Here is a 12,789-nt window from a genome sequence, read left to right as displayed (position 1 = left end):
CCACATACATGGGGTTTCTCTCCAGTATGAGTTCGCTGATGAACCGTGAGTTCATTCTTCCAGAAAAAGGTTTTTCCACATTCCCCACATACATGGGGTTTCTCTCCAGTATGAGTTCGCTGATGAACAGTGAGAACATTCTTCCTGATAAAGGCTCTTCCACATTGCCCACATACATGGGGTTTCTCTCCAGTATGAGTTCGCTGATGTACAGTGAGCTCATTCTTCCAGGAAAAGGCTTTTCCACATTCACTACATACATGGGGGTTCTCTCCAGTATGAGTTCGATGATGTACAGTGAGGTCCTTTTTCCAGATAAAGGATTTTCCACATTCACCACATACATGGAGTTTCTCTCCTGTATGAGTTCGCTGATGAACAGTGAGCTCAAACTTCCAGATAAAGGCTTTTCCACATTCACCACATACATGGGGTTTCTCACCAGTATGAGTTCGCTGATGAACAGTGAGAACACTCTTCCTGATAAAGGCTTTTCCACATTCACCACACACATGGAGTTTCTCTCCAGTATGAGTTCGCTGATGAACAGTGAGCTCATACTTTGAGATAAAGGCTTTTCCACACTCACCACACACGTGGGGTTTCTCCCCAGTATGAGTTCGCTGATGAAAAGTGAGGCTCTTCTTCCTGCTAAAGGCTTTTCCACATTCACCACACACATGGGGTTTCTTTCCTGTGTGAAATGTCTGATGTTCTGTAAGGCTTCGCTTCTGGCTGAAAGCTTTACCACACGCACCACATACATAAGGTTTTTCTCCAGTATGCGTGAGTAGATGAATTTTGAGATTTGATGTCCGATTGAAACTTTTGCCACATTCACCACACACATGGGGTTTCTCTCCAGTATGAGTTTGCTGATGATCAGTGAGCACATTCTTCCTGCTAAAGGCTTTTCCACATTCCCCACACACATGGGGTTTCTTCCCTGTGTGAAACACCTGATGTTCTGTAAGACACTGCTTCTGGCTAAAAGCTTTACCACTCTCACCGCATACATAAGGTTTTTCTCCAGTATGAGTTTGTAGATGAGTTTTGAGCTGTGTTGTGTGAATGAAGCCTTTGCCATGTTCACCACATGCATGGAGTTTCTCTACAGTATGAGTTTGCTGAAGAACAGTGAGATCACTGTTCCTGGTGAAGGCTGTCCCACATTCACTGTATACACAGGGAGTCCCTGCCACATGAGTTTTCTGATGTTCCTGGAGATATGATTTACTGTGATAAGCTTTGCCACATTCCAAGCATGTGTATGGTTTTTGTCCTTTATAAGCAGTAAGAGTGAATACTCTGTCGAGTTCTTGTCCACACAGACTGCATTCATAGGTGTTAGCTAGTACGTGAATGATCTGATGCTCACAGAGGAAAGACTCCTTGATGAAGGTTTCCCCACATTTATCACCTATGTGTGATTTCTCAATTATGTCAGATTCCTGATGCTGAATGCATTGTGACTTTATGCTACTGGATTTTTCACATCCAGGGAATTTCATTTCAGTACAAAATTGCTCATGTTTAACATGGATAAAAGTTTTCTCATCTCCATTGAGCACAGCCGACTTCTTTATTTTGCTGCTACTGTTGTGATTTAATGCCAGAATGATTAAATCTGATTTTACATTTTTCTCATGTAAGCCAAATATCTCATAATTTTCCTTTAGAGGAAAATTATTTTTGTGCTGATGAAGAATATTTTCCAATGTATTAAACTGATAGCATTGTTCAGTTCTGTCCACACTTCTTTCATGTTGCGAGTGCTCAAGCAAATGATTACCAACTTTCTTGATTTCTACAAAAGAACAGAACATTGAATCTTTTCATAATTTTGATTTACAATGGACCCCTTAAAACATCCTTTGATAAAAGGTAGATCATTAGTCACAACCCTCTTATATGAATGTAAATAAAACACTATGCTTAATGTTTCTTGCCCATTGGTACAAATACAATTGTGTAAACAATCCAAATGGTAAAAGCAATTACTGGAGAAACCAGATTGGATGTGAAAATAATGAATGAACACAGATTTGGTAGTTGCTTAAATCGGGTCATGAAAATATACAAAGAATGTAAATACAAGCAAGACACTGAGACCCACGGACCACAGGGGTGGTAAGGCTGGCGAGTTTCAGTGACTGGAGGTCAGATGTATTCATTTCCTTAGTCTTTTTTGAAAGACAACTCAGTTCTAGACAAAGTCGGGAATGTGAAAAATGCAGAATGTTCTACTTCGGAGAAAATAATTTTTACAAGTATATAGGAACGGTATTATGATACACAAACACATTCCTTTTGTTTATGGAGCCTGTATTCTAGCTCAAACCACTCATCTTCCAGTGCTGTCCTGCGGTGGTTGCATGCTGCTTTAAGGCCAGATGCAATGCCACTCAGTATTTCAAATACTAGCAGGATCACCCATGGTGCACGGGGATTAGTGGAATTTCCAGAAACACAGACTGGGTGGAGGACCTGCTTCGGGAACATGAGCCCCTCAGGTTTAATGGCACTGAGATAACACTGAAGAAGTACTACCTCCTCAAAGGACAGGCAGCAGCACCCTTCACTGGGTGACATGGCGTGACTGAAACTAAGAAAAAATGACTGCAAACATCCACCAATAATTGGAAGACAGAAAGTATGAAGTATTATCAAGAAAAGTTGAAAGTGTCAGAACAAAATGAAATGTTTAAAGAATGATAGCGCATGTATTACTGAACTTTAATAGAGTGGTACCAGCTAATTCTAATGAGATAAACAAGTGGTTTATAAGGTTGAGATTGACAAATTCAAGAAGACTGGTGTCATGTTCCTCATCAAAAAGTACACTGCAAGATCTTCCCTGAAGTCCACGTTTAATATTCATATGCCTGCAAGTAAGACCAGTTTAGATTTGTGTCATTTAGATTTGTGCACCAAACATAAAGTGTGGGATCCAGCCCCACAGCGGAATAGGTCCTTAGGAGCAGCGTGTGCAATTAAGGAAGATAAAGCAGACAGCAAAAGACAGAGTGCAGGGGCCTCATGTGCAATGCTGGCTAAGAGATGGAGGTCATCTAACAGTGAGTTTACATAGCAGCGAGGTGTGCAAGCCTCCAGCAGGCACATATCCAACAGAATGGGCAAAGTGTGAATCTGGGATATCCTGGTTCTTTTAGAACACTTCATAATACGTGTCAGGCTGTGAGAAACTGAAGATTGGGAAGCGAGCATATGCAGACACATTCTCTATTGTCAGGATTAAAGAAGCCTGCAAGGAAAGGACTCTGGGTGGAGGGAGGCCTTCACATTTGTAGGCTGGAGAAAAGTCCCAGTCACCATGTCCTAATTGAAAATCATCCTTATCATCCCCACAATATCCTCTCATTATAGAGATACCTTAATGGTACCTAATACAAGTACATGTCTAATTACCGTCAGCCACCCGCTTCATCTATAGGAGCAGACATGTTATTGTTCTCCCTGCTCAGGGGACAGTCACTCCCCTTTCTACCTGCCCTCAGCACTGGTGCTAAATTACTCAATCAGTGAGCTCAGGGACCTCTAGGGTAAAGATACTGTCCACCTGGTTATGTAGGTAGGTGTCTGTGGTTGTGGGGGGGCGGCTATCATACCCTAAGACTACATAAATGAGTGAAAGAATACATTCTCTCTCTATCCCACTCAGATATGGCATTATGGAGGAGATGAGGGCCTAAATACTTGTGTCTGCCTTTTTATTTATGCCCCTCAATTACACAACCATCCCTTGGGACCCCATCCAGAAGACATTTAAGAGACAAAGGAATAGTTGACTCCTGGAGTGATAGCAACAAAGGAAGAACCTGATTGCTCTTAAAGCTAGGCATCTTTCAGCTGAGTAGTGAGAAGTCATGTACCTGTAGAAGACAGCTGTACACTAGCATCTTAATGGAGGGCAGTTGTGGAGAAAACTCTTTCTATCTGGAGATTGTGTATTATCAGCTGTATCTCTATCCTCAGAACGGTGGAGGTTTTCCTCTAACATTACTGCTGGTCTTCCAAGCCCTGTGGTCAGGAGTTTAGAGATTAGGCTGCTTACACTTTCATCCAGGTTCTGTTTCCACAAGAAAGAAATTGAAGGATGGGGGAGGGAAGGGATAAAGGGGAGCTGCTATCAAGGAATTCAAGAAGAAAGAAAATGTTTGAAACTTACTGTGGTAGCAATTGTACAATACTACTAGATGTGATTGAACTATGGAATGTTATATCTGTAAGAATTCCCAATAAAATGGTTTTTAAAATACTGAAAATTTAAACTAACTTTTACAGCCTGAAATTGATCAACCATACAGTCATGTACTCTGATGAATGTTAAATTTGGAAAAAGTATTAGTTGGAAAATTGTGGCCTTAGTGATAGAAATAACACACAAGATTAGTGATAAAATTTTGAGAGACCAATGATGAATTCATAGTAAATGGAAATTATATGTATGGGCCTTTCCAAGTGGGATACATGAAAATCAAATCAACCACATCTGTGGAAAGAAATGATGGAGAGCTCATCGGTTAAAACAGGGCCAGGGGTCAACTGTGGAACAGATCATCAACTGCTCAAATCCATGTTGAATTTGAAGAAAAGTTCAAGAAAGGAAGTCCACAAAAACTAAAGTACCTAGCTCATTTGAGCTCAGAGACTATGAGGAACTGGACTGATGGCTGAAGAGCTGTGGGATGACACCAAGGTCAGCATACATCTGAGAACAAATGGCTACTCAAAAGACAGAGAACAAAAGGAGAGCAGTGGTGACTATACCACACGTTGTTTGAAGATCAACCAAAAAATCAGTGTTGGAAAATACAGCCAAATGTTCTTTGGAAGCAGCAAAGGTCATCTTTCACATTTTGGACATGCTGGGAAGGGGTGGGCCTAAGGAAGGCATACTACATTGTAAGGAATATACAGCAGACATGCGTCTAAAGAAAGAAGCAAGAATGCAGGATGTTAACAATGTCCTTTCCACATACTAAATTATTGGAGGAGTAGACAACTTTAAAGAAAATCCTAGAGATGTAAAAAATTGAAGGTACAGTACGAAAGGATACCCTAAGCTGATAACAATTTTCTTGTTGGGAAGATGGTCTTAGATATGTAAAAATAACAGATGTCATAAAACATAGAGAAACATGTCTGTTAAGCAATTCCAACCGAAAAGGCAATTTGACCATCCCTATTAGAAAATAGAAGAACTTGTATCACTAGAATGAAGAAAACTTTAAAGGGTTAGGAGGACAAATGAGAAAATGGAAACCAAAACTTAGAGACACTCCACGGGGGGGAGTTTATGGCGGGAGCTTCAGATCCAAGGTGGGGCTGGGTCCACAAAGGGAAATCCATTCAGACTCGGTAGGGAGGAATGCCCAGTACTCCGAGGGCAGCTACAAATCAGAGTTCTCTGTTTGGAGAGAGCCTTGCAAGACGGATTTAACAGTAAGGTAGAAGGACATAAAAGAGGGAAGTGTTTGAGAAATTAAAGAAAATTATGGAACCAAACTCACAAGAGTGTAAATCAAATAAACGGAAATCTAATCTCAGAGAGCTAGAGGGGTATTTCTCTAAACTTCTAGGAAAAGTGAGGTCTCACATTCGAAGAAGCCCACATTTTTATGTTTTATCCAACACCTATCCTGGATGTGAGGCCTTCTCCCAATTGAATCACTCCCCCAGCCATTTCCCCTGGATTTTTGTTCCCACACCTGAAAAAAATCCACTATGGCTTTTTTCTAATGGAGACCACGGGTGTTCTCCTTGTTCCAACTAAGAGAAAGCTTCTAGGGTGACAACTAGATAACAGGTTCATGAGAAATGACAGAATCTTAGACACACCAAAATTAACCTTAGGTTTGTGAAGCCTGCAGAATGTTGTATTTCTGGGAAAAGAACATTCAGGCCACAGAGTAAAGAGTAGAAGACTGCACCCACTAACCTAGGACCAGAGAATGCAATGAGAATCTTCCTCTTTGAGAACACCACAGACACTGCAAAGACTTTAACACATAAGGCGGGAATTCTCCTCACCAAGGGAAACCAGGTTGCGATAGTTCTCCCACATCACATCCTGATAGAGGGTCTTCTGAGCAGGGTTCAGGAGCTGCCATTCCTCCCCGGTGAACTTTACAGCCACATCGTTGAATGTCAGGGATTCCTGTAGTGATGTAGTATTTTCCATTTGAAGATTAAAAAAAACGTATCTTACAGTAAAGAAATCAAAACAGTAATAAAGCTATTCTGTGATAGTACATTCCTTAGTGTGTGGTAAACTGAGGACTAGGCAGAAAGTATTTGACCTTATTTCTATACTCGCAACCCCAGACACAGAAAACTAGCCCTATTTAGAGAAAGATCTCCATCGTTCCGAGATCGAAACGTTTTCAAGTACACGTTCTCCAGGCTGTGTGATGTGCCCCCACATTAGCCCTCTATTAAGGAGCAGTCTTAAAGGAGCTACCATAGTAGATGAATCATTTCTGTGCCTGGCTACTTCACTATACCTGAAGGTTATCTGTAGATTAGAACAATCATTTTCTATAGCCAACCCACCTTAAATGTAGCAACCCCTTGGGGAAGGCTCAAGGTGGGGGTGGGGGGGTGTTGAGGTCAATTAGCACTAGTCAAGATGGTGACTCACCTCCTTGCTTCTTTATTATGTTACCTGCTTATGATATTACCTGTTGACTATGTGAACTGTATGACGTGTATGCCTTGAGAGACCTGTGAGCCCCATTACATAGACCCACTGGAAAATACATTTTCTCTCTCTCAGTCCTGACATGGGATGAGGCGCCCCTGTGTCCCTGAATCAGTCTTTCTTTTCTTTAATATTTTCCACAAGCGCAAAGTTGCACCCGAGGACCTATTTGAGTGTTGGGGACACCTATGCCCCAACAATAATGAAGCCACTCAAAAAATTAGAATTGAGTAGCATTGAAATTATTTCTGAATGAGCTAGAAATACCTTAGATTTATACTCGCACACAGTAGACAAACGCATAAACGTTTATATGAACAAACACGTTAACAGAACGCTGTGAAATGGAAGTAGGAGTCCTAGCAGTGTCACCGTATGAGACGCTCTGGACCTTCAGTGCCGATAGGTATCAGGCTCAGTTCGGGGCTGATCCCTGTGAGGGGGGAGGTCAAACATACCTCAGCTCTCCAACATTTTTGGTCAATTCTTACACAAGTCATTCCTCCCACACCACTCTTTGTCTCTCTTCTGGGCTTGATAATTCGTTGTTATGGCCATACAAAACTCATGTATCAAAGTGGTCTATTAATGAATGAAGTACAACTCAAGATCAGGAACAAGAACAGAAAGCTCATAGGCAAAGTCTCCCTTCCTTGGTGCAGAAGAACTTTTGAAGCTCTTAGAGTAAGGTGACCAGATTTTAACATTGGTAAAGCGGGACACCATTGATAAAACTCACATCCTGGCAAAATAGCCACATGGCAGCCGAAAACCATATACCCTAGCTTGTTGTGCATTCTTTCCAAATATTGGGACTTTTTTTTTTTTCTTTTTTAACATTTTATTAGGGGCTCATACAACTGTTATCCCAATCCATACACACATCAATTGTGTAAAGCGCATTTGTACATCGTTTCTCAAAACATTTTCTCTCCATTTAAACCCCCGACATTAGGTCCTCATTTTTCCCCTCCCTCCCCGCTCCCCCCTCCCGCATGAGCCCTTGATAGTTTATAAATGGGTATTTTGTCATATCTTGCCCTGGGGACTTTTTAAAAATGCTGCGGGACACGGGAAAAATTGTTAAAAATTGGGACTGTCCCGCCAAAGGTGGGACGTCTGGTCACCTTATCTTAGAGGCCAAATTCTTATCAGTTACCTTCAGACAGTATTGTCTAGCTTTAATTGTAAGGTGCTCTTGGACCTGCCATCTTTCACCACATGCTCTCCAAGGGGCCCCTCCTAGTTCTGTTGCCGTTGGCTCGACCTCTGGAGCGCTCCTAGCTTGCCTAGAAGGGAAGGTGCTAGGTTGGCTCAAGAAGCCATCATAGCGAGAGAGAGAGAGAGAGAGAGAGAGAGAGAGAGAGAGAGAGAGAGAGAGAACTGCCTGCAGGCATGGTTGAGAAAAGTGAGACTGTGGCCTGTCATCTGACCTATGATTTGGTTTGTGAGGCCCTGCAGCCACACAGTTCAAAATGAATCCATGGATTGGGGATTTGCCAGCTTCCAGAAATGCCATTTCCTTGACATCCCTGCAACTGGGAGCTACCTGTGGGACCCGATTTGAGAGCTGCCTCCACTCTGTAAGCCTCCACTCTGTGAGCTGTCTGACCTTTCAATTTGGGTTCCTCAGCACCTGCAACCTATTATTTGACCAGCTTCAACAATTTCACTTTGTGACCCAGTGGACTGTTGTCTGAGCAGATGATCCGGTTCATCGGCCTTTGCAAACACATTAATGAGGAGAACCCTCCAGACTGATGCCTGGCCTGTGGATTTGGGACTTGCCAGCTTCTACATCCTGAAGAATTATTTACCTGATGGCTATTTAGTTCTGTGAGATGCTGCAGAGCAAATCATGGAACATCTTGATCCTCTACCTCCTAGGGACCGGTCTACTGCTGCTCCTGCCCAATGAACCGTAGTAATCATGGATTAAGAACTGTACCAATGGAGAGCATGACTAGGGCAGAGGGGACACAGTGAGCGAGCCAATGGTGACAGGTCCAGAAGGGATTTTCAGTCAAGGTAGTGGGACAGGCAGGCACGATCAAGAGGAGGCTATCCCCAAGGAGCCTGTACAGATGGAACTAAGAAAGGAGCCTATCTTCAGGGGGCTAAATGTTTGAGAGGGACAGAGAGAACAGGCCTGCCTTGAAGAAGAGCAAATTTGCTGACATGTTTCCTTAATATGAATCCCAATGTGTAGCCTATAGATCCTGATACTAAGTTGAATTCTGTTACTCAGTAAAACTGTACCTGTGACTCCAGACTGTAATTTGTGTGTGGCCACTGCAAAAAATTAATGAACCGAGAAGGAGAGGACTGTGGGAAAGATAACTGGTGTCAGAACTGGAAAACTACTGGAGGGTACAGACATGTTTAAGCTCTGCCTCATAGAAATCAAAGCTGGTGCTGATGGTTGATTCTCTCTCCTGCATCGATAATAAGAGGAGATGAGAAGCTGTCAACCATTTTTAAACTACTATTGCTACAAGGCCCATTTTAGATGCTTTAATGAGAATGCTGCTGTTTGGGAGACTATGTAACATCACCTTCACAAAGAAACTTAGACAAAACCCCATGGAACACTGAACTCTCCTGAGAAAGTGATCTGAGTTCTCCTTAAAACCTAGCACAGTGTTTCATTTGAATGACCTTCGTGGTCAGCCCAAGAATAATGAATTGTGAGTTGAAAGCGGTCACCCAAAGAATCCTCAGTGATGTGTTATGTGCAGTTTCAGTAGTTTTGTGTTAACCCCATGATCAATATATCCCTAATCTTCTCCAGCACACTTTCCCCTGAATCAGTGTTATATAGGCTTCTACAAATCCAGTAGGAAATACAGAAAAGGATAAAACAGATCAGAGTCACCTGAGCCTTGGACATTTTCGTTGGTCCTTAGGACATTGCCGGCAACTGCGATGCTCTATTTTTTTCCTATCTGGATCAGCTCTGATGATGTTCACAAATTTCAATCTCTCATGAGGACACCCCAGAAACAATAACACCGAAGCCGGGCCCTTCTTCCTCCATCCTCTAAGCTGCTGGAGATTCAGAACCTGCAGGCTGATGGGAGAATACAATGTGAGTAATATACCACCTATAGGTCCAGATGCTGTTACTGTTAACAGTCTCCGTATTGAGTGACTGCAAGCATGTGTATTCCATGAGCACTAAAATATAAAATTCACAATTTTCAGACGTATGAGTACAAGATGACTTTGTAATAAATAGAGATTGCACAATCAGATATACACGTCAAAAAGAAGAAACAAAAAAGCTGGATCGCTACCTCCCAGCACACAGGACGATCACTCCCTCACTGTGTGACTCAGGGAGAATGACAAATCAATGAACCGGGAGACGATTATGCAGTTAAAGCAGCGGAGACATTTTAAACGGGCTACATAAAGAACTGTTATAAACGGAAGATTATTTTATAGAGGAACTGTTAATTGTACAATCATTTTAGAAACACTTTAAAATTAACCATCAAGTAGAGTTAGACGTATAAGCACCTGATAAGACACAGGAGAACTGCTCTACAGTTTCCGAGACTATAAAGCCACGATGGGCAGCTAGTGGGTGTGTACCTCGGACCTTGAGGTTAGCAGTCCAAACTCTTAATACATATCAGAACCAGGGCTCCATAGTAAACACTTATATATCATCTATTAGTTTGAAATTTAATATATATTTTAGAATGAAGAAGTATACATCCCCTTTATAGTGAGTACACTTTTGAACCCCAAGACAAATAACGTTTTTAATGTAGCATTATTTGTAGTAACCCAATGCAGTTAGATAGTTTGTCTATACAAGTATACAGTCTTTCTAGCGATGGCCCCTTAACTTTGTCCAACTGGTGGCATAGTGGTTACTGTTGGGCTGCTAACTGCAAGGTCAGCAGTTGAAAAACAACAATTTATCCTCAAAAGAAAGATGGGGCTTCCTTCTCCCATGAGAGACATGGCTTTCTAGTCCACTAAAGAGTGACAGGCTTGGCAACCCACAGGGGCAGTTCTACCCTGTCCCACAGGTGCACTGTGAGTCGGTGTTAACTTGATGGCATTGAGTTTGGGGGGTTTTTTGGTTTAAGAGGATTGGGCAAGTTGCCCAACAATAGATTGGTACCCTTGTGGCTTGGGGCTATGCAAATAAGCTTTCTGAAAACCTAACCTGGGAATTAGTCACGCTGGACATCATGTTCTGTTTAATTGAGCCATTTCAGAGACAGAAACTGGGATCTCACTACCATCAAAAAAGAAGAGGCAAGAGTAGGGGCCTTTGGGTCCTAGACTCTTGCATTGAAATTCTTCAATCCAGAAAACAGAGCTGTGACACGAGAGGAAGTGATGGGGAGAAACAGCAACAGAGGCATGGTGGCAGCAGAACCAAGAGACTGAGACAGAGCAGTGGGATTCCCAGGCCACAGAACAAGAGACTGAGTGCCTCTGGGCAGGAGGTGAGCAGGTGAAGTGGTGTACATCTGATCTGAGTACTTCTCTAGGGAACCAGATTTGCCAACCTACACAGAGCTAAGTGCTATTTGGTCTGAGGCTAAGGGAAGGAGTGGGCATTCATCTAAAGAACTAAGAGACCTTTGTAATATATGCCCATTCAGGACAGACGCCAAGGGGTTGCAGGGCCTGACCTTACCTGCAGGTATGGCTGTCAAGATGCTGGCTCAAAGCAGAACTGTATCTTGAGTCATTTATGACCCTACATGGTATCGTACAAAAGTGAAACGATGTCAAATATAATGTAAGGAGAACACTTATTAAACTTTGAGACAACGAAAGACACACACACACATCAAAAGTCAAAATAGCAACTGAGGATTCACTGTCAGGACCCCGATAAATAGGGCACAGAACAAAAGGCCTGTCACAGACCATGACTGCTGGCAGATCAATACAGCACAGATACAGGTAGCACTGCAGCAGCAGAAATGGGGTCATGATTAGGACATGCACATTATTAGATAGAAGGACTTACAAGATTGGTCCAGGGCCTTCACACAAAGCCAGTCAAGGCAAGACTCATGACAATGGCCCTGTTCTGTCCTCAGTACGGTGACCTCCATCAAGCATACACCTAGGCAGGCCCGTGGAGAGGGGCTGGCTACCTCTAAGGCATCTCCCCACAGGGAAGATGATCTACATGCTTGGTTAATGACCAGAAAGAATTCAACGGAGGCTTAATCAAAGTGGGGACGCAGCAGGTGGGCACTGTTGTCACTGTCCTCAGCAACCCAAACCTAAAACCCAACTCACTGCCACCGAGCGGATTCCGCTTACAGCGACCCTTTAGGAGAGGGTGGAACTGCCCCTTGTGAGTGTCCGAGACTGAAGCCTTGCCTTTCTCCTCGGGTGTGACTTGTAATTCTGAAGCGCTGACCTTGCAGTTAGCAGCCCAATCTGTAACCCCTAAGCCACCACCAACCTTTTGCACACTGGAGTGCTCTGAACTTACGACGTTCTGATACAAGTACAAACGGCTACTTCCCCAGTGAATGCCATCATTGGGGAGACGCGCAAAGACCTCGGACCCCGCCGTGGAGGGCAGCCTGGCCGTCGTACGCGCGCTCTCCCCGGTAAGACCCCAGGAAGAGGGGATCCCCCAGCTGCCCCACCCGCCCCCCAAGGAACCCCGGGGCCTGACGCCCGCGCGTGCGCACGTCGCTCGCCCTGTTTCAGAGACAGGAGCACACTCGTTTCCGCCTTACTCAGCAGTTACTTCCCAAAGGCGCTGCGGCTGCCGGGCCGATTCCCCGGCGGCGAACTCCTGCTGCGGCTCCGGACGTCACGGCGACGCCGCGCGCGACTACGGCGGCCGCCGACGGCCGAAATGCGCGTCAGGCGCGTGAGAGACGGACTTCCGGTTCCGCTCTTCGCAGACGGCCCAGCTTAAATAATTTCCGTAGAAAAGGGAAGTGTGTGTGTTGTAAATATATGTATATATTTTCTGTGTGCTGGGAAATATCAAATCATGTGAACTAGTACTCTGGAATTTCGTTGTGTGGGATTATTTAAATGATGATCTCACTATACTTTCATAT

General features: G+C 43.5%; 1 protein-coding gene across 1 annotated transcript in view; it reads right to left on the bottom strand.

Moving 5' to 3' along the window:
• The window catches only part of LOC123521001 (zinc finger protein 432-like), a 17,364-nt gene extending 5,110 nt beyond the window's left edge, over positions 1–12,254 (bottom strand). The window contains exons 1-4 of the mRNA XM_045284310.1: positions 12,174–12,254; positions 9,600–9,794; positions 6,055–6,181; positions 9–1,807 (exon numbers count right to left, since the gene is read on the bottom strand). Of these exons, the coding sequence (XP_045140245.1) occupies positions 9–1,807; positions 6,055–6,181; positions 9,600–9,614 (1,941 nt within the window). The 5' untranslated portion in view covers positions 9,615–9,794; positions 12,174–12,254. The remainder of the gene's footprint in view (positions 1–8; positions 1,808–6,054; positions 6,182–9,599; positions 9,795–12,173) is intronic.
• Positions 12,255–12,789: the final 535 nt, after the last annotated feature.

The sequence above is a fragment of the Echinops telfairi genome, unplaced genomic scaffold, assembly GCF_000313985.2.
Source record: "Echinops telfairi isolate 266 unplaced genomic scaffold, ASM31398v2 ScPeMD7_5;HRSCAF=22, whole genome shotgun sequence".
NCBI lineage: Eukaryota > Metazoa > Chordata > Mammalia > Afrosoricida > Tenrecidae > Echinops > Echinops telfairi.
The sequence above is the reverse complement of the archived record's forward strand: the minus strand, read 5'-3'. Positions and strand labels throughout refer to the sequence as shown.